Source organism: Rana temporaria, chromosome 4 (assembly GCF_905171775.1).
Source record: "Rana temporaria chromosome 4, aRanTem1.1, whole genome shotgun sequence".
Classification (NCBI taxonomy): domain Eukaryota; kingdom Metazoa; phylum Chordata; class Amphibia; order Anura; family Ranidae; genus Rana; species Rana temporaria.
The window spans coordinates 389,352,047-389,375,352 of record NC_053492.1 but is presented as its reverse complement, the minus strand read 5'-3'; the positions used below and the strand labels follow the sequence as shown (position 1 = coordinate 389,375,352).

Here is a 23,306-nt window from a genome sequence, read left to right as displayed (position 1 = left end):
CATCATCAGCCCTGAAACGAGGCATGATTAAATCTAAATTTGTTAAAAAGTCAGAATCAGCACAGGGGCTTTAGAAATCTCAGCCAGAGTGGTCAGAGGGGCTAAATTCTATGTTCTAACGCAGGGATCCTCAAACTACGGCCCTCCGGCTGTTGTAGAACTACACATCCCATGAGGCATTGTAACACATTGACATTCACAGACATGACTAGGCATGATGGGAATTGTAGTTCCTGAACAACTGGAGGGCCAAAGTTTGAAGACCCATGTTCTAAAGGATAGAACATGATGGATCAATGCATTGTCCAGTCAGTGCAGAACTTCTGTTTGGCATTTCTGCTCACATAGCAATACGTGTAAGAGATCATGAAAGTTAAGGGAATGGCCAATTCAATGTCCTTGTGGGAAAGTTGACCTAATTTATCTGCCATCGAACTTGCTAGTCCTCTGTAACCATCTTTGTCCATGACCTTTAGGGAAACATTTTAGCATCTTGCAGGTATTTTCTAGCTATAATTTTTAGCAATGTTTGTTTTTTGGACAGCTACAATGCCAGAGCAATTCACTTACTTAAAATACTTGATAAGTGTGCAATTTGTACAAGCAAGTTTTATTTCTGAAAAGTACAATTTTTTTTTGCTGTCTGACAAACATGTATCGATGTACTGCTGACAAGTCAACAAAAATAAAAGCAAAAGGCAAAACGAAAAACCGTAACATTTTGTTAACATATATAAACCATAACCACATTATACAAATGAGATATCAAGTACAAATGAACTAGCTTTATTTTTAGTGACATTCTTTGGACATATAAACCATACATTTTGAGGACTTTACACATTTTTTATACGGACATGACATGTGTCTTATAATTCTTCATCATGACTTTATGGCGGCAACTTGCCATAATGTTTCAGCAATGTGTCCTTGTGCTGAAACAATTACTTAACAATAATTACCTAGGCAAAAAACATGATTAACAGCCACTTGATATCCGTTTCCCTTACAGTCCTTCACATTGTTTCTAGATCTTCAACAGACTGTCCTCTTCACATTAGCCCAGACAGAGCGTTTTATTCCCTGGGTCACTTTAATGTCATCCCAGTCTAGCGGTATGTCTTTTATATCTCCTTCATGTTCGGGAACTGTTGAAAGGGATCCTTGAGGTGAAGCTACAATTCTAGGGAGGGGACCACATTCTTCTCTAAACTCCACAACATGAAGTGCTTTTCTGTTGGCTTGTTCTTGATGAGTTTCCTGTGTCAACAAGCAAATAATTGTTTCTTTGATAAGTCTTAATGTTAACAAAAAATAAAGATTTATAAAAAATGCCTTAAAAGGAAAGTGCTTTTATCCAGAGCAACGGATCCTTTTACCTTCTTTAACATCATAAAATGAGCAAAAACAATCTAGTAAACATAAGCAATAATCCACAATAACAAACAGTTGTGTTAGTAAGGTTTGGCTACCACTAACCAAAGTTTCCATATTTGGCATTGAAAATGGTAACAAGTCTAGGACTGAACAGCTGTATTTAAGTTGGAAAATGGTTTTATTGATTGGTTGCCATGCAGTGTGAAGTGCATTCTCTGAAGGATATGAATCCTGCAGCATGTTTTGGCTGGACATACACCAAAAAAAGTTTGGGCTGCAAAGTTTGTCAAAAAAAAAAAAGGTGTCTTTACCTATTACTTGAAACATACACCTTGTTTTCTGTATTATTAAAGCACTTCATGACCGCCACACGCCGATGTACGTCGGCAGAATGGCACGGCTGCGCAAAAGGGCGTACCTGTACGTCCCTTTCTAATTCCGCGTGCCACGGGAGCATGCCAACAGATCCTGCAGACTTGATGTCTGCCGGTGGCACGCAATGAGAAGAGGCATAACAGGGAAATGCCTATGTAAACAAGGCATTTCCCCGGTCTGCCTAGAGACATGACAGGGATCTACTGCTCCCTGTCATCGGAAGCAGTGATCTTTGTCATATCCTAGGTGGCCCATTCCCCTTACAGTTAGAACACACAGAGGGAACACATTTAACCTCTTGATCGCCCCCTAGTGTTTAACCCCTTCCCTGCCAGTGACATTGACACAGTAATCAGTGTATAAATGTTAATGGTCCCAAAATAGCGTCAAGTGTCCGATCTGTCCACCACAATGTTGCAGTCCCGATAAAAAGCGCAGATCACCACCATTACTAATAAATAAAAAACATTGATAAAAATGACATAAATCTATCCCCTATTTTGTAGACACTATAACTTTTGCGCAAACCAATCAATATAAGCTTATTGTTTTGTTTTTTTTCTTAACAAAAATATGTAGAATACATATTGGGAGCAGAGGATCCATCATTTGCGGGTCCATACCCCACATCAGGCTTTGCCCTTCGGAGCGAGACGTGGAATGCGCACCACCCCCAGGGATCAGCTGACTCACACACACGGTTTAGGTTTACATCTAGTGCCAGGCCAGGCACTACAACTTACTTACAAATTACTACACTATGAGACTTTTATCCGTGTCTCCTGTGGAGGAATTTTTTACATTCTAGCCCCTTCCTGAGTGGCCAATGGAGTGAATTTATGCCATTAGCAAAATCAATCTAGTGTTCCCAAAGCATTTATTTTCCTGTAAAAAGGGGTCAAACAGCTCTGGTGAGTGGCCATCTTCATACTGAGCACTCGTGGTGGAAGATCTAGAAGTTTTATCTTAGAGCATTCCATTTTGGTGCTGGGATTTATTCACTTATGGACTTTACACTTGCTTATTTTTTTATTTATGTGCACATTTAAGTTTGATGCAGTGTTTTTCTTTGTGCCAGTTTTTCACATGAACATGTATAGCGCCTTTTTCTTTACTTTATAATTCTACACAGTTTAGTGATTTGTTCACTTTAAAAGGGGGCAGCTGTTGGTTTATATGTTCTTATCCCTACAAGGCTCCATTTTTTGGTATATATTTTCACATATTGGCCTAAATTGGGAAAGAAATTTCGTTGTTTTTATATTTTTTGGGGGGATAATTATTATAGAAAAAAGTAAAAAATATATATATATATTTTTTTTCAAAATTGTCAGTCTTTTTTTGTTTATAGCGCAAAAAAAATACAGAGATGATCAAATACCACCAAAAGAAAGCTCTATTTGTGGAGGAAAAAGGGACATACATTTTGAACGGTGCGCAACCGCGCAATAGTCAGTTAAAGCGACGCAGTGGCGTATCACAAAAAATGGCCTGTCTGGAAGGGGGTAAATCCTTCTGGGGCTGAAGTGGTTTAGCTGACGGGTAATTAAGGTAGTGCCCTTTATTTAGGCTGATTGGTAATTACAGTAGTGCCACGTCTGGCTCACATCGATATATGGCGGCAAAGTGGCTTGGGTACAATGTCACACGACCATGCAATTGTCAGTTAATAAATAAACAGGACACTGACGGCCTCTTTAAACAGTTTCGACATTGTATGGAGAAACAGCTTAGGGTATGGTGAGATGTTGCAACATTAGAAATGTATGCCACAGAAAATATAACACCAAGGAGGCTTAGATGGGACATCTCACCCAATCATGCTGTGAACGATAAAGTCCTAATGGATGAATGGTATAGATTTTTTAATCAAAGTGAAAATGATCTATTACAAAAAATCATAATACGGAGACAATATAAACTCAAAAGCATAGAATCTGAGATTCTCCAATTAAGAAATCAACTTATACCATTCATTGAAACAAAACAATACAAAGATAAGGAGGCAATCTTACAAGAAGCTGTCAAAAAATATGACAAAGAAATACAACAAAAGAAATTCAAGAGAGATGTGCTAGACTCTAAAAACCAGCAAGTCTACAAATGGCAGACAGATGAAACTTACAATGAATCAGATCATAATATATCTCTATAGAAAAACAGATGTAGCGCTAAAAAGTTACAACATATCTTTTGACAGATAAAATTAACAGAAAATACACCATAAGTGTTCTTTAAAGTGAAAATTATGAAAACAAAACAAATAGTGCATAAAAAGTCCGTGGAGCATTCCAAACTTTAAGTGAATAAGCCCATATCAAAGTGATTGTATGAAGAAAAGTTGATAGGAGATCCACCACCAAATAATAGGAAGCTTACCAGAAGGATCAGACCCAAGTACGTTTACACTTATTAGGTCAATCAGACTTAAAATCGCTGATTACCAGAGACTAGATCAGCTTGGATACCAAGTATGTTGTTTTGTTTTCATAATTTTCCCTTTAAAGAACACTTATGGTGTATTTTCTGTTAATTTTATCTGTCAAAAGATATGTTGTAACATTTTAGTGCTACATCTGTTTTTCTATTGTTCTTTTTCGCAAAATTGGTCTATTTTGTGGTGTTGGCTGCTATTTATTCATTTATGTTTAGAGACAGCGCGGTGTATATACATATTTGTGCATATATATTTTTTCTCCATAATATCTTTATGACAAGAATCTAGAGAAAATTCCCCAGAAAGAGAGCAATCAATTTGGCAACCCACTAGAAAGGATACCAGTAGACCAATCAGGAATGTACAGGTGGAAAACACCACAGTACCCCAAAGAAGGGAAGAAAGGAGTCCAATACGCCGTACATACAGGCAACCAGAGCAAAATGAAGACAGAAGACAGCAAATTCCATTTACACCGAGAATACCTAGACAGGAATAGATTCTCTCCATTGAGATCATTCCCACAAGAAACCCTATATAGAGAACTCCAACATAGGAGTTTTTTTTTCTCCCAGGGGATACAGAGGGAGACCCCCAATACTGAGAGGAGACAACAGATCTTTCCGACCTCAAGCATGGCGACAACCCTTCAGGTACCACCACGAAACCCATATCAAGGAGGACAAGGATGGAATCCAAGAGTGACCAGAAACATGGGAAGAGTGATGAACGACTGGGAACAAGGAGAGAACGAATAGGAGGAGAGAACAGACATAAAGACCCCAGAGATGGGAAAGAGGAAACGGACCAGAGGAAAACAAGGGGGCGTCAAGAAAAAGAAGACGCGAATATTAGGGGGAGGCATTTTTAATCTTAGTGAAGTAATTTTTAATGAAGAACTCAGAGTTTTAGACCTAGGATTAAAATATGCTCCAGATAAGGAACTAGATAAGTTTGAAACATATATCGACTTACAGAAATTTGTAAGAAAGATGAATATAAAGAATTTTTTTGCAAACAAGGAAACCAAACAGGGAATTAACGCTACAACTTATCAGCACTCCAACCTGAGGAATAACTCAACGTTTAATCCAAAAACACAGCAAAATGAAAGCTTAACAGTTTTTAAGAAAATGGTGGAAGACCCCCCCCCCCCCCTCTTTTCCTCACAACTTTGTATTCTCTTGGTTTTATAAAGGAGTTTGACAAGTACTATCTGAGTTCCAAGACAGAGGTACCCAGTGTTCTCTTTTGTTATTTCTGATGGGAAAATGCTGACAAAAATATTGAAATGACAGTCAAAACAAAAGGGATAACTATCCTCATAATTTGTTAGCACACCCTAATTGTATTACCAATAACCCATAATGTATTGGAAATGCTTAAGGTCATTGTAATTGTCTGGCTATTTTGTACTTGGTATTCGGATCTTTATTGTTTACAAAATCAATAAAAACGATTGTAAAGAAAATGGTGGAAGAGGACATTAGGAAATTAAAAGTAAACAAGTCTAAACGAAATAACATTTGGAAGACCATTACGTAAATTTAAATGATCCACGCCCCATTTGAATTAGGCGGGCTTGCGCCGGAGGGATTTACGCTACGCCGCCGCAAGTTTACAGGCAAGTGCTTTGTGAATCAAGCACTTGCCCGTAAAACTTGCAGCGGTGTAACGTAAACGCAATACGTTACGCCGCCGTAAATGTCTGTGAATCTGGCCCATAGTGTTTCGAGACACTTTAGAGACTGCCATAATAGAGATCCCACATGTATGACTTTTTATGGAATAGACATAATTAGGGGACACTGGAGGGGAGAAAATAAGAAAATCAAGATATCGCAAAACGAAACGCGATGGATTTTTGAGACCCTCCAGCCCTCAGGCTTGAATATTGATCTAGATCTCAATTGTTTTCTAACCAATTTTTAATAAATTTTTTTAATAAATCTAATAGTTTACAATTGAGCCCTAATCTCGATTCCCAATATACACACATGTATAGGATCGTTGAATATTTTATCCAGTATTTTATTTCTTATTTATATATGTTTAAATAAATTACATTTATTTACACAACATTAATTTCCTAATTTACATTAAAATAAGTACAATATGTCTGTTCACCACTAGGGGCACTACACTGGAATACCCAGAGACTTTATTTATAATATTAATTTATCACAGCAACCTAATGTACCTCCTTTGTTTTTTAGTATTTATTTTAGCATTTAATTACTGCCCCCATCTAATGTGCTAGTAGCACCTTAATGTACCTCCTTTGTTTTAGCTCTAATAATTTGTCACAGCAAGATGTCATTACAACATTTAGCTCCTGTTTTTAAGCAGTTTTAAAACCCATATTTTAATCACACAACATTTTTATTTATATGCCAAAGTTGTCTTTTTATTTAGAGTATTATAATATTTAATAGCTGTATCTGTAACCAAAAATACACTGCGACCTGTTAGGGATAAAATAGCACAGGAATAAGGGGATTTATACCACAGTCTTTTTAGACTAAGGCAACATGGCGATGGTGACTATTTCACCGTATGTCGATATTTATTATAATACCTGGGCTTCTGTCCCCAATATCTAACCAAACATGGCCGCAGAGTATATCCACTAGGGGATGGTCTTCTGTCCCCAGATCACACCAAACATGGCCGCCATAATACAGGACATAGGTTACTAGAGCATACGGGCTCCTGTCCCTAGAACCTACCAAACATGGCCACCAAAAAACAGGACGCAGTGTTTTGTAATAAAAGAGGAAGTGACTGTGGTGTTCAGGACACCCCAGATGACGTCAGGTCGACGAATCCGGTCAAGCGATCCAACAGAACGCCACAACACTTCCGTTTTTCTGCATGCAAAGTAATGCTCTGTAGATACAACCAAAGTGTGACTACCCATTTGTTTTACCAATAAAAGCTGAAACTTTTTAAACGGTACTACACTATTTTGGGACCCCTTTCTTTCTCCTTCATATGGGATAACCACTGAGAGCACCACCAGGATCACAGCGGGACGTGCCATTACCAGAGTGCTGCACAGTGGCATACACTGTGAACGCAGTAAACCCCAAGAGGGGGTAAAAATCCGGTGAGTGCGGTCCATATAGGAGCACAGCGGTCCAAGAGTGGATCACTGTGTGAAGCATAGATAAATAAGTTAAAATAAAAATATAATGGAAAAAAGTGCTTTGTGCTGTTGTGAACGTCTAGTTCACAACAGCACAAAGCACTTTTTTCCATTATATTTTTATTTTAACTTATTTATTTTCACTTATTAATCTTTTTCTTTGTCATTTTTTGCACACCTTTGGAGTGGATATCACTAGTAATTTATTTGAAGCACAAGGATTTTATCAATGTGCACCATTTTATCTGGATCATTTGTTACTGCGTTTCAAATCGCAGTTGCTCATTTAATTTAATTTACTTATCTTCACCTAACAATATAAATCCTTTTGTCATTTTATGCACATATTTTGGATACCACTAGCATTTTATTTATTTTTAACACTAGGATTTTATTAATATGCACCATTTTACCTGAATTTGATTATTTGTCACTGTGTTTTCCACATATTAAGCATAGGTGCTTTTAACATTACCCACAACATCAGCACTGCACCTTAATAAAGCTAGGTCCATTCCGACTTCCATCTTCTCTCAATTGTCAGTTAAAGCAACGCAGCGCATACAAAGTGCTCTGATCATTAAGGGGGTAAAATCTTCCGGGGCTGAAGTGGTTAAGAAAGTAAAACTTCTGCTTTAACCAGACCGGATACAATGCTTTCAATGACTCCAAGATTTATATCAGTGGTGCAAATGGATTTTCCAAAGTAAAGGGCATGATATATAGTCTATCTATAGCCAGGAAGATACTGGAGATCTTGATATGGGAGCACATAGAAGCATTTGTGTTCGGAAACAATATTGTAAGCAATAGTCAGCATGGATTCACAAAATACACAAGTTGTCAAATCAACCTGCTTTCTTTTTAGAAGGAAGTAAGCAAAAACTCAGACAACAGAGTGGCTGTGTTTACAGAAAACTTTGAGTTTTCAAATACGTTTGACACAGTCTAGTAAAGCCTAGTACACACTCAGAAGGAGCCGCTGTACTAACAATCTGATATCCGTACATCAATCTCCCCCGCTGAGCTATGGTGTTCTGACAGGGGAACGCTCCCCATGCTAGAACACACCGGTCATGGTTCTCAGCCATTTGCGGAGAGTGCTGATTGGCAGACATTTTTTAATCATGCCCCTTCGACCGAAGCTGGCCAAAAGTCTGGCTTCTGGCGGACCAGCTGCCGTACACACGGGCCGAATGTCGGACGGTTTTTATTGAATGCTGCCTGATATTTGGCCCATGTGTATGGCCCTTAAATTAAAGTTTATAGAAAAATTCAGTTTACAAATGGATAGGAAGCTGGTTTAAAGACTGGATTCAGAAATTGGGGATCAATGTTTCATTCTCAGAATGGTCTAAGGTTGTTAGTGGAGTACTCCAAAGTTACATAGAAACATAGAAGAGTGATGGCTGAAAAGACCATGTTGTCCATTGAGTCTGATACATTTTTATTTTTTTTACTTATTAATAACTTTTTATCCCAAGCATGTTTGAACCCCCTTACTGTTGACCAACTTACTACCTTTTCTGGAAGAAAAACAAGGGAAGAGGCGCCTCTGGGTGTAATAGTTTTAAAACTATTACACCCAAAGGCGCCTCTTCCCTTGTTTTCCTCCTATAGATTTGGAACATGATGGCAGCCCTGAAAGTGTATAACCTCATCAACAATTCACAGACTTTTATTATTCATCCCTGTGTCAGCTAATGTTAAACATTATATATTGACTTTATAATCTCTTTCTATATATTGACTTTAACCCTTCCTCTCATATGGTGCTGGTTTGATACCTGAAGCATTGCTCACTTGCGCATTTTTTACTTGTATTGTACCTTTTCTGGAAGTCTATTTCAAGCATCATCTACTTGTTATGTAAAATAATATTTTCCAAAATTAGTTTTGAACTTTCCTCCTGCTAGTTTCAGATCATGTCCATGTGTTCTTGATCTTGACTTCAAGTATTGAAAATAGTACCCTACTGAACTATATTCATATCCTTAATGTTTTTAAACTCTTTAATCATGTCTCCCCTTTCCATTCTTTCCTCAAATATTAAGAGCTTGAACTCGCTCCTGATTTGTGCAATCCCTCAGACCTTTCACCTTTTTTGTTCTCTGACCCTGGACTCATTCTATCTTGGCAATATCTTTTGTTTAAGCGAGGTCTAAAGAAATAGACAGTATTCTAAATGAGGTCTCACTAAAGATCTATATAGGAGAATCAGAACCTCCTCCATCCTACTGGTGACTCCTCTAGTGATCCATCCTAAAATTATATTCACTTTCCCAATGCTTGGCCAATACTGTTTGCTCTTTTTGCAATCATCTGAAATAAGTACTCCCAAATCATGTTACGCTTTAGTTATTGCCAATATATGTTCAGTGTTGGAACTCCAACATATGTATTAATACACACGTTGGAATTACATGTACCACTTATATGTTTGCAGATGTCATCAAGCTATTGTAGTGGAATTAAAGGGGTTGTAAAGGTTCATGTTTTTCACCTTAATGCATCCTATGCATTAAGGTGAAAAAACATCTGATGATTGCTGGCTCCCCAGCCCCCGTTTTACTTACCCAAGCCCTGGAAAGTCCTGCGTCACGAAGGCACTCTTCATTTGTCCGGGCTTCTTGGCTCTTCATTGGATAGATTGATAGCAGTGCAGCCATTGGCTCGCGCTGCTGTCAATCAAATCCAATTACGCAGGCGCCGGGTGGAGTTCTGTACTCGGCGGCTATGGACGCTAAATACAGGACTCAGGAGTGTGCCCGCAAGGTAACCCCCTTGGGAGAGCGCTTCTACTAGGGGGTTATCTGAAGCGGGGAGGAGCCGAGAGAGCCACCGGGGGACCCCAGAAAACACCGCTCGGGCCACACTGTGCAAAAGGAACTGCACAGTGGAGGTAAGTATGACATGTTTGTTATTTAAAATATATATTCGAACCTTTACAACCACTTTAAGTTCTTAAAGTGGATGTAAACCCACTCTCATCATTTCTAAATTACTTCCATAGTGCTGATCTATAAGGATATACATGCCTCCTGCATGTATCCTTACCTGTCAAATATCTCCTTTTTAGCTGTTTGGAGCCCTGCAATACTCCAGATTCTGTGGGCAGGTCTGTTGTCTGGAGCTCGGTGGGTGGAGTCGTGATGTCAGCAGACTCCCCACCAACCTCTACACTCCCCTTGGCCAGGCATCGATATTTCTTACATTGAACTTCTGCTGGTCTCGTGGATTATCCCCCATCACTAACATCCAGTCAAAACCCAGGAAAGTCACCACATGACTTCAGCATGCCCAATCATGCCGAGGTGTGGGGCAGCCAATCCTGCGAGAGCTGGAGAAGAAAGGATGGGGGATGTGAAGTACACACAATGCCTCTCACACTCCTGCATGAGATAAGGAAATCACCTGTCACTCACAGCAAGGGAGAAGAAATGGACACCTATTTCTCTGTGTCTCTGTTTTTATCTTACTGAAGAAAGATAAGAGGATTGCTCAGAGCTGGATTAACTGTGTGGCAAGACTGGGCACAAATGAAATGACATCCTCTGCTGTAAACAGATTAGAGTCTTAATTAAACATTTTTTTTTTGTTTGGATGATCTGGGGGTATTGGTAGTTCATAGACCTAATAATAGCATGCAGCTTCAAACTGCAGTTTCTACTGCAGGGAAACACTTTCTTGTATTAAAAGAGGTAAAGAGTCCAGAGAGAGAGAGAGAGAGGGACACGATCCTCTTCTTGTGCAAAGCATTAGTAAGACCTCATATGGAACACGCAGTTCTCTCTGAGATACCAGTTCACAAAAAAGATATTGCGGAACTAGAGAGAGTGCAGAGAATGACAACTAAACTCATAAAAGGCATGGATGACTTCAGGAATGAGGACAGAATTACTGAACTGAATTTATTTTCCCTCAAGAAGAGATGTTAAATGGGGATATCATATCCCCATTTAACATCTCTTCTCGAGGAAAAATAAATTCCACCATGTACTGTATTTTCAAAGTTAATAATTTTACACTTAGTTCACAATTTGGACAACATATGTATTTACATATGTTGTCCAAATTGTGAACTAAGTGTACAATTATTAACTTTGAAATTACCTTTGAACTTTGAAATTACTTTAAAGGGCACTCTTTGCATCTGGAGAAGCGGAGGTAAAACCTCTTCTCACAGAAAGGCTTCTTCATAGTAATTGTTGTCAAAAAGTCAAATAAAGTCCCTCATAAACTTGTTCTAGCCAGCTCAGCTATTGTTAAAAAAACAGATGCATTTCTAAATGCACAGAATATAGCTTGATATTAACATTTATAAGCAATAACACCAGAGATTGTTGAGCAAGGAAATATCAGATTGCCTTAAAGTGGAGTTCCACCCATTTTTTTATGTTTGTCTGTGCTGCATGCCCTAATCTCATAGTGTTCAGAATGGACAATTTTTATTTATTTGTAGTCCTTCATTACTTCCTCCTCCTTATTAGCCTAGGCCAGTGATGGCGAACCTTGGCACCCCAGATGTTTTGGAACTACATTTCCCATGATGCTCATGCACTCTGTAGTATAGTTGAGCATCATGGGAAATGTAGTTCCAAAACATCTGGAGTGCCAAGATTCGCCATCACTGGCCTAGGCTATTAAGGCACAAGGCTATTCGCAAGGGTTTCTGGGATAGGCATCATGTATCCCAGAAGTCCTTGCAAATAGCCTATTTGCATAGAGAAGGGGTGGCAACTTCCTCTAACACTCCCGTTGCTATGGAAACCTGACTGAAACCTATTACATCGCTTGTGCAGCACTGAGCATGTGCGAGATCTGCAAGGCTGAAATCCTGGAAGTCATACAGTCTGGCTTCATGATGCCCACACTTAAGATGGCCACGGTCTATTTCTAGATTATAAACTAACTAAATGCTCTAACAACCTAACAAAACGGACCTTAGTTTACAGACTAACTTTACTAGACTACATTAAGCTTGTGCATTACAGGGGTATTTATATTTAAAAAGTGAAATTGTGGGTGGAACTCCCCTTTAAGGAGTCAGGATTTTTTTTCCTGTTGGGGCAAACCGGACTATGTTGTATATGGGTTTTCTGTAGGGTTGCACTGATACCCAAAACCGATACCTTCTGACTCGGTTCTTTCAGCTGTCAGCAGGATTTCCTTAACAACTGAAATGTAAAGAAAAAAAGAAAAAAGCTGTCACCTTCCTGTCCTGAAGGACAGAGAAAGCAGCGCCATCTAAGTGAAGTATGACCGCAATTTAATGTATAAAATGTATGAAATACACTTACAAGGTTAAAAACAATTCCAGCATAAATGATGAATGTGGTGTTCATCCGCTCTACTCTTAGGTGGTAGCTGCTGGTGTGTCAGTGGCCAATGGTCTAGGGGAGCTGGTGGCTCCCAGCGCATCCCGGTAAACTCTGAAATACTCGGGGGTACTGATGACGTTACTTCTGGAATGGCGCTGCTCTCTGTCCTTTGTGCTCGCAAAGTCCCTTCTAGCTCCCCCCACCCTGCTCTCACTTACCCTCCTACTCCCCCTCATCCTGTCTTCACTTGCCCTCCTACCCCCCCACCCTTTGGTATCGGCAAATGCTTAAAAAAAGTATCAACGGCATTGGTGCATCAGTTCTGTAGATGTAGGTTTTCCATTTATATCATACATTTTTAAATAGGGTGAACTCGATTGACTTGTTTTCACCTATGTAACTATGATATAGTAACATACCTGCGTAGTCAGGCCCTGGAAGAGTGCCCTTGTAATATTAAGCAGATTGTGAGAACCTGACACTTTTGCATACATGTCCTTGATGCCAATCAGTTTGCAGACAGTGATGATTGCTCTATGGCAATGGAGACCATAACCTAAGAAAACATACACAAAACATGATACAGTTTTCTCTTAAGTCTAAAAGGCAGATACATACATAAATAAACAACATTTAAATTGTTAGGTGATCCTAGGAAAAACAAGACCATTCACCATGTGATAAAAGCCCAAATTGTTAACCATCCTAACTGAACATTTTAAGGCTTTTCACACCCGAGCGTATAGTTTTCAGGTGGAAAGTCACATGTTTTTCCCGTGATTTTTACAACGATTTTGAACAGGTCAAATGATCACTGATGTAAAAAGCAGAAAAACGCCCAAAGCGTTGGTCCACTGATGGTCCAAGGTTATCAGTGGTGTACCCCAAGGTTCAGTGCTGGGACCCTTACTTTTCAATATATTTATAAATGATATTGGTCTGAGATCAAAAGTAACATTTCTGTCTTTGCAGATGACACCAAGCTATGCAGTGGAATAACGTCCTTGCAGGATGTCTCCAATTTACAAGCCGACCTCAATGCTCTGTCTAATTGGGCGACTAAGTGGCAGATGAGGTTTAATGTAGATAAATGTAAAGTTATGCACTTGGGGGCTAAGAATATGCATGCATCATACATACTAGGGGGAGTACAACTGGGGGGATCTGTAGTGGAGAAGGATCTGGGGGTTTTAGTTGATCATAAGCTCAATAATGGCATGCAATGCCAAGCTGCGGTTTCCAAAGCGAGCAAAGTCCTTTCTTGTATTAAGAGAGGTATGGACTCCAGAGACCGAGATATAATTTTGCCCCTGTACAAATCATTAGTAAGACCTCATCTGGAATATGCAGTTCAGTTTTGGGCACCAGTTCTCAAAAAGGACATCGGAGAACTGGAGAAAGTGCAGAGAAGGGCAACCAAACTGATAAGAGGCATGGAGGAGCTCAGCTATGAGGAAAGATTAGAGGAACTGAATTTATTCACTCTTGAGAAGAGGCTAATAAAGGGATTTTTAATACAGCTTACCTGTAAAATCCTTTTCTTGGAGTACATCATGGGACAGAGCGGCATATTCATTACTATGTGGGTTATATGGAGTACCTTCAGGTGATGGACACTGGCAATCTCAAACAGGAAGTGCCCCTCCCTATATAACCCCCTCCCATAGGAGGAGTACCTCAGTTTTGTAGCAAGCAGTATGCCTCCCAAAATGGTCCCCATAAGAGGGGTGGGAGCTCTGTGTCCCGTGATGTACTCCAAGAAAAGGATTTTACAGGTAAGCTGTATTAAAAATCCCTTTTTCTTTCTCGTACATCACGGGACACAGAGCGGCATATTCATTACTATGTGGGATGTCCCAAAGCAATGCTTACAATGAGGGGAGGGAGAACATCTTCCCAAGACAAAAGGATTTAATTTAGAGATATACTTAAATCATAATAAATCCAACTTAGTTGAGAAAAAATAATTTTAAATTTTAAATTTAACTCAAAAGGGAGCCCCCGGAATCCGAGGGTCTCAAACTGCAGCCTGCAGCACTGCCTGCCCAAAGGCTGTATCAGTATTCCTTCTTACGTCCAACTGGTAGAATTTTGTAAACGTGTGGACAGAAGACCAGGTTGCCGCCTTGCAAACTTGAGCCATAGAGATCTGGTGGTGTGCTGCCCAGGAGGCGCCCATGGCCCTAGTAGAATGAGCCTTTAATGATAACGGAGGAGGCAACCCCTTCAAGCCGTAGGCCTGAGAGATTAACTGTTTAATCCATCTCGAGATGGTGGATTTTGCAGCTGCCTGCCCCTTCTTGGGCCCATCCGGTAAAATGAACAACACATCTGTTTTCCGGATCTTCTCTGTAGCTTTAAGATAGGCCTTCATGGCCCTGACAATATCCAAGGTATGCAGCAACCCTTCCTTTCTGGAAGTAGGTTTAGGGAAGAAGGATGGTAATACCAAATCCTGGTTTAGATGAAAACTGGATATAACCTTCGGTAGGAAGGAAGGATGAGGGCGGAGAACGACCTTGTCCTTATGTAAAATAAGATATGGTTCCTTACAGGATAAGGCTGCCAGTTCCGATACTCTTCTGGCGGAAACTATGGCTACCAAAAATACTAACTTCCTTGTTAGTAAAACCAAAGGAATTTCAGCCAACGGCTCAAAAGGTTGTTTCTGTAAACTTGACAGAACAAGATTTAAATCCCACGGACAAAGCGGGGATTTAACTGGAGGATTAATACGCAAGACCCCTTGAAGGAAGGTCTTAACTAGCGAGTGGGTGGCCAGCGGCCGCTGAAACCATACTGACAAAGCTGAAATCTGTCCTTTGATTGTGCTTAATGCCAGTCCTTTATCCACTCCTAGCTGGAGAAAACTTAATACTCTATCGATGGTAAATTTGCGAGAAAGCCATCGCTTGGACTCACACCAGCCTACATAGGCCTTCCAGACCCTGTAATAAATCACCCTAGAGACCGGTTTCCTGGCTCTGATTAGGGTAGAGATTACTTTCCGAGACAGACCTCTACCCCTGAGAATCAGGGAATTAGCTTCCAGGCCGTCAAATTTAGATGCCGTAAGGCAGGGTGGAGGATCGGACCTTGCGATAGCAGGTCTGGCCGTAGAGGAAGAGTCCAAGGGTCTCCCACTACCATCTTCAGGATTAGTGAATACCATGCCCTTCTGGGCCATGCTGGAGCTACCAGGATGACTGGTATGTGCTCCACCCTGATCCTGCGCAGCAGGCGGGGTAGTAACTGGAGCGGGGGAAATGCATAAAGAAGTTTGAACTGATGCCAAGGGCAACTAACGCATCGGTTCCGCAGGCTCTGGGATCCCTTGTGCGGGACATGAACCTGTCTAGCTTCTTGTTTAGTCTTGATGCCATGATATCCACGTCCGGCACTCCCCACTTCTGGCAGAGTGTCTGAAAGACCTGTGGATGCAGAGACCACTCCCCCGGCAATAGAGTCTGGCGACTTAAGAAGTCCGCCTGTAGGTTATCCACTCAGGAATGAATATAGCCGATATGCAGGGCACATGGGCTTCTGCCCACAAGAAAATCAAGCTCACTTCTTTCTGAGCAGCTTGACTCTTGGTTCCCCCTTGGTGATTTATGTATGCCACCGCCGTGGCATTGTCCGATTGTATTCTCACCGGGAACCCCTGCAGTTTGGACGTCCAAGCCCTGAGGGCTAGTCGGGCAGCTCTGAGCTCCAAGATATTGATGGGCAACTGCTTCTCTGCCGCTGCCCAAGTGCCCTGGCGAGTGCAACCATCCAAAATTGCTCCCCAGCCGATCAGGCTGGCGTCTGTGGTTACTATCTTCCAGGTCACAGGACTGAACGTCTTTCCCTTCAGGAGATTCTGAGGGTTTAACCACCAAGATAGACTTTGCCGGACTCTTGGAGAGAGTGGCAAAGGAATCTCCAAGGCCTGAGGCCTCTTGCTCCATGCTGACAGGATGGCTGCCTGCAGGATGCGAGTGTGGCTCTGAGCATACGGTACCGCCTCGAAGGTGGCCACCATCTTGCCTAGTAGCCGCATACATAGGCGAACAGTTGGCTTTCTCTTGCTCAGAACTATTTGTATTAGCTCTTTGATGGCCTTGACCTTTAATAGAGGTAGGAACACCCTCTGTTGTTCTGTATCCAATCTCATGCCGAGATATTCCAGCTGCCTTGTGGGCCGAAATGCTGATTTGTCTCGATTTAGGACCCAGCCGAACCTCTCGAGGTACTGAACCGTGAGGGCGACTGCTCGTTCCAGGCCAGGAAACGAATGGTCTACGACCAAGAGGTCGTCCAGGTAAGCTAGGACCGTGACCCCTTGGGTCCTTAGATTGGCTAGGATTGGGGCTAGGACCTTCGTGAATACCCGGGGGGCCGTAGCCAACCCGAAGGGGAGCGCCACAAATTGGAAATGACGCTGAGCCACCGAGAAGCGTAGAAATACCTGATGTGGCTGAAAAATTGGCACATGAAGGTAAGCATCCTTTATGTCTATGGACGCCATGAAGTCGTCCTTCTGGAGCACGGCGACAGCTGACCGAATAGTTTCCATCCGGAATGAGCGGACCTTTAGGTACGCATTTACTCCCTTTAAGTCCAAAATTGGCCTGACATCGCCGTTGGGCTTTGGGATGATAAACAGGTTGGAGTAGAACCCCAAGCCCTGTTCCTGGACTGGTACTTCTACTATCACCTTCTGGCACAGCAGATGATTCAATGCCGCCCTCAACGCGGCTCCCTTCACCGGGTCGCCTGGTACTCTTGACTCCTGGTAATGAGGAGGAGGGAATTCTGAAAATTCTAGTTTGTAGCCCGTGGCCACGGAAGACCGTACCCAGCAGTCGGGAATGCTGGCCTCCCAAACTTCTGCAAAGAGACGTAGCCTTCCCCCCACCATCGTGGGTGGGGGCGCCCCTTCATAAGGCCGACTTGGGGGCTGGCTTCGCAGCTTGCGGTACCACTGCTTCTTGCCCCCAGTGGCTTGGCCTTGTGGCTTATTATTAAAGCCTGATCTTGCAGGAGGCCGTCGATACTGTCTGGTATTAGAGGGCCCCTGTCCCGGGGAGGGCTGGCGCTTAAACGCGGGCCCTCGGGCTTTCTTCTTGACTGGCAAGAGAGTGCTTTTGCCGATTGATATAGTCTGAATATATCTATCCAGATCTTCTCCGAAGAGTCGTCCTCCATGGAAGGGAAACCCTACCAGGAGCTTTTTGCATGGGGGCTCAGCCTCCCAACTCTTCAACCATAAGAGCCTTCTCATATGGATTAGAAATAAGGATAAACGTGATGCCTGCTGGATGGAGTCCTTGATAGCATCCACCGTAAAGCGTATAGCCCTCGGTATATCCGAAAATTCCTCTGCCTGCTGGGCAGGAATAAGTTTAAGCATTTGCTTAGTCTTATCTGATAATGCTTGGGTAATTCCAATAGCAGCCACAGCGGGCTGAACTATCGCCCCTGCTGAAGTAAAGGAGGCTTTCAGTAATGTTTCCAAGCGTTTATCAACCGGATCCTTAAACACCTGTACGTTTTCCACCGGACAAGTTAAAGATTTGTTCACATAGGAGATGGCTGCGTCCACCGCCGGGGGCGCCCATCTTTTGGAGAATTTCTCCTCCATAGGATATAAAACAGAGAATTTTTTAGGTGGTAAAAAGACTCTATCTGGCTTAATCCAATCCTGAAACATGACCTCCTCGAGTAGAGGATGGATCGGGAAAACTGCGTTGCTTTGAGGCGTTCTTAAAGAGCCTAAAGCTGAAACCGCCGATACTTGAGGTTCTGGTATGGGTAACTTAAATGCCTCATGGACCATGTCCGTTAAGGCCTGAACCCACAAACTTTCCCCTTGGGAGGCTGAACCAGACCCCTCAGTATCCAGATCCTCGATCTCTGAACCACCCTGGTCCAAAGCGTCAAGTCTATCCAATTCCCCTAGGGAAAGGATTTCTGTGTCTGAGGGTTCTTGCTCGGGTGACGGAGACCTAGTCCGCTTTCTACCCGATATAGCTTTAGTTATCCTTTTTGCCATTCTTTTCTCTAGTTCACCTAAAGAAACAGCAAGAACTCTCTCAGTGACAAAGCCGGGGTTGGACTGACCTGGATCAGCCCCAGCACCAGATCCCCCAGGTCCCATCAAGGCGTGCCCTGATATGTCCTGTGGGGAGAGCAGCGGCATAGCCGTGTCTGAGCCCTCGGATTTTGCGGGGGAATCCCCACCCCTTGTACCCTCTGACCCAGAAGGCATGGTACAATACCGAGGTACACCTGCTATCACCCAGCCACAGACGTAGCTAAGGGGATCTGTCGGTTTGGGAGCGATAGAGACTAACGCCCAAACTGAGAAGGGAGATCAGCAGTTCTTTCCCTTTTTCTTTTTTTTTTTGAAGAGGAAAAGAAACCACTCTGTCTCCCACTAAGTATTGCCAATAGCCATCTGCTGAAAAAAGGAAAAGAAAACCTATCTGTAGGTTTGACAGTCCTTAGAAAAAACTGCAATTCTTCCTTTCGCCACCGGGTGTCCTCGGCGTGCTCCGCTCTGTGTCCTCCTCTCCTCTAGCTCAGGATGACACTGAGCTCTTGGCAGCTAATGGAAGGACCTCCCCTTCCTTTATTTGTGATTCGCCGCCAACCGGGACGCGCCCCCACCACGGAAACGGCGCGAAAATCGTTTATATCTCGGGCACGCGCGCGCGCCCGTCGGCGGGGGCCATCACACATGGAGGAGGACGGAGCAGCGCAGGCACCCAGGCAGGTAAGCCCTTTAGGTAGGTCACAGACCTCCTTTTAGCATGGGAAAAGACTCCCCTCTTACAGAGATCCCACACCTAGCGCCAGCAGCCCAGCTAAACAACACTTACCAGGGAGGTCACATATTACTGGGGAAAAAAGATTGAATCATCCTGTCTCTGTCATAGACATAGTGATTCCTTGCCAATGCAGAGCATACCCAGGCCTGTCCCCCTGTGCACCCCCTGTAGGGAACCTGCTAAGAACCAAGTTCCGCAAGCTCCCCAATACTTACCTGCTCCATGCCGCAGGACTTTTGCACAGCAAGAGGTCCAATCTTCCCCCATCTCCGTGGGTGGCGTCTAGACCTTCAGGCCCTGGGTTCCTATGAAGGAGCCACTGTCCTGGGCCCATATAGCACCCTGGCAACAGAAACATTAGGCCCCCAAAGGTTTCTAAGTTCTGGGCCCAGGGTCCAGCTCTCTGAACAGAAAGCATTATGGGCTACACCCCAATGGTTTGGGGTCCGGTTGCTGACCACTTTAGCACTGAGGCCTTTGGACAGAACCGGTTAGCCCACCTTAATCCCAAGGATGTGGAGGTAAGCTAAACCATGACCAACACCTAAGACACTGGCGAAAAAACTGAGGTACTCCTCCTATGGGAGGGGGTTATATAGGGAGGGGCACTTCCTGTTTGAGATTGCCAGTGTCCATCACCTGAAGGTACTCCATATAACCCACATAGTAATGAATATGCCGCTCTGTGTCCCGTGATGTACGAGAAAGAAAAGGGGGGATATGATCAACATGTACAAATATATAAGAGGTCCATACAGTGAACTTGGTGTTGAGTTTTTCACTTTACGGTCAACACTGAGGACAATGGGGCACTCTTTACGTCTAGAGGAAAAGAGATTTCATCTCCAAATACGGAAAGGTTTTTTCACAGTAAGAGCTGTGAAAATGTGGAACAGACTCCCTCCAGAGGTGGTTCTGGCCAGCTCAGTAGATTGCTTTAGGAAAGGCCTGGATTCTTTCCTAAATGTACAGAATATAACTGAGTACTAAGATTTGTAGGTAAAGTTGATCCAGGGTAAATCCGATTGCCTCTCGGGGGATCAGGAAGGAATTTTTTCCCCTGCTGTAGCAAATTGGATCATGCTCTGCTGGGGTTTTTTGCCTTCCTCTGGATCAACTGTGGGTATGGAGTTGGGTGTATAGGATTTTACTGTGTTTTTTATTTTGTTTTTTTATTTTTTGTGGTTGAACTGGATGTCTTTTTTCAACCTGACTAACTATGTAACTATGAATAGGGCCTCACTGTGTAGTTCAGAGAGTGTCTTAAGTATCTTAAAGATGTCCAGCATCTCCAAACTTTTTTAAAGTTTTGGATAGAGTGAGGAAATTTGAAATGTCTATTGGGTTTTTACTGCTATCCAGGGCTCTATTAAAGAGATTTCCCCTCACTTCTTGCACTGTAAACAATGGTTCCACTAGACAGGAAGAGACAGGAATCTTCAGCAACACATAAAAACTCTGGAACACATATGTCAAACACCCACCAGGCCATTTCATGTGGCCTTCACACGTCTCCTGCAGCTGCGACACCCCTCCTCATCTCCGCCCCCCCCCCCCCGTCTTAGAAGTCGGCAGCAGAGAGCATGACAGAACTCCACCAGATCTGGTCCTCCTCTGGTCCTCCTTCTGACTCTGCACTTTCTGCTTCGCAGCTCTTCCCCCAGCTTCTTCCCAGCAAAAGCACTGTGATGCAAGGGATGGTGGGGGACATTGGCTTCTGATGGTGGGGGGCTCTTGACATCTCATGTAAGGAGAGTGGGGGGCTCTGGACATCTAGTCTTACAAAATACAACTGGGCCTTTGAGGGCAACCATAATTTTGATGTGGCCCTTGATGAAATTTGATGAGCGAGTTTGACACCCCTGCTCAAGAAGAAGGTTAGAACCTCTATCAGCTTTTTACAGGTATTGAAATTTCTCTTCCGGTTTCAGATTTTTCCTTACATCCTGTCTGGCAAAACCATTATCTCTAGTAGAAAGATTGACAGAAAATCTCCTAAATGGGACCCCTGATAGCAGTAAAAACCAAACAGGGGTTCTAATCCTTCCCGACTTTATCCAAAAAAGTCTGGCTGGAAAAAGACCAAGAACATTTCAATTGGAAATTCACTAATAGCCATATAAAAAGTGGAAAATCAGTCAAATCACATCAATTAGTTGCTACGATGTGTTCTGCTTTTGTTTATCAGGGTGCTAAAATTCGATTGGCTTTGGGTTACCGCTCAATTTTGCTCTGCACTGCTTTCTATAAATGGTCTTCGGTGGAATCAATACCACTCATCCTTAGAAACCAAACAATTCTGATATTTACGGGACTTACCTAGAAGAACAAGACTTATCGCCGATAAATACAGTCATTTCAACGGCTTTGATGTCTGTAATTTACTTTGATATTTTGTGGCTTTCGAAAATAACATGTTCTTATGGCGGAAAAAAACAAAACCACAGACCCAGAGCGTTCTGCAGTTCTTATACAGCATTTGATACTTGTAATAGGCAGCCCTGGTCAGTGCCGGGTAAATGAGTGCCTGCCCCTTGCTTTTTTCACTGTGGCAGCACAAATAATCCTACAGATTATGTCTAGAAGAGCAATGTTGGCATTAAATTATAGTTCAAATTGCAAGAACACAGAGTTCCCAACAGCCCACCAAAAAAAAAACGAAAAAAAAAAACCTACAAGAACGATTTAAAGAAAGGAAACTGGAGTCCAGTGAGCTAAATTAAACATTTCAGCCATCTAGTAAATTAAAGTGTGATGAATAGCCTTTTAAAGATCATTCAGATGAAAATGTGTACCGAGTTTGTTCTCCTTGCTGCAGCAGGGAAATCAATATATTCTTCACCAATAAAAATGACTCGTGGTACTTCTAGTTTGTTTTTCAATTATAGTTTAGAAGAAAAAGAAGAATATTAGTGCAGGATAGCGTGCCCTGCTATAATAGAATTTTTCCTGTTACGACAGGCAGAATTGCTTTACAGGCCAATGCGCTTCATCCACAAGATTAGCATTTATGTGATCAACACAAAAATTTTACTCGGGTTACAAGTTGCATTAAATTAAACTGGATATTACTAGTTGAAAAAAGTGAGATTTCTGAATAAGAAAAAAAAGATTTGTCCTTTAAAAACGCACCTCCCATTTATCCTAGCACCAGATGGAATCTTGAGAGTGGATAGATCCTTTATCAGTTATAAAATAGTTAAGGAATAATAAATAAGTAGGGTTATAAGATGATATAAGTATGTATATAATTTGCAGTAAGGGTTAGTTTACACTTACTTCAAAACAAGGCTTCGGACAGGCTTTGTTAAAGCTCTCTGAACGCCAGTCAGAGATCATGTCACTAAATAAAATTGTTACCTTACAGTCCTGTTTACACCTTGCTTTTGCTTGGTGCTTCGATGAGGCTTTGGTGGAGCTTTAATGGTGCTTCGATGAGCCTTTGGTGGGGCTTCAAGCGAGCTTTGCCATAGACTTCTATGGAGGCTTTGAATACGTTTTGAAACACCACTAAAGCTACATGGGGTATAATTTTTGAAACAAAGCCAAAGCAAAACAAAAGCAAGGTGTAAACGGGACTGTTAGCTATCCATTTTATTTAGCGACATGATTTTTGACTGGCGTTCAGAAAGATTTAACAAAGCATGTCCAGAGCCTTATTTTTAGGTGTAAACTAGCTGTTAATGTGTGTTGAAGCCGAAGCAAGTGTAAATGAGCCCTAACAGTTGGGAGTAGAGCTGCACGATTAATCTCGGAGAGACCCGCGATTTTTCTGTTTCACGGCCGGTTCCACGTAACCAGCGTGGAACGCAAACGGCGCAGATATCAGAACC

At 42.3% G+C, this 23,306-nt stretch overlaps 1 protein-coding gene across 1 annotated transcript in view; it reads right to left on the bottom strand.

The window, feature by feature from the left end:
- Window positions 1-765: 765 nt before the first annotated feature.
- The window catches only part of MRPS5 (mitochondrial ribosomal protein S5), a 164,865-nt gene continuing 142,324 nt past the window's right edge, over window positions 766-23,306 (bottom strand). Inside the window, exons 10-11 of the mRNA XM_040351106.1 lie at window positions 13,078-13,214; window positions 766-1,260 (exon numbers count right to left, since the gene is read on the bottom strand). Of these exons, the coding sequence (XP_040207040.1) occupies window positions 1,036-1,260; window positions 13,078-13,214 (362 nt within the window). The 3' untranslated portion in view covers window positions 766-1,035. The remainder of the gene's footprint in view (window positions 1,261-13,077; window positions 13,215-23,306) is intronic.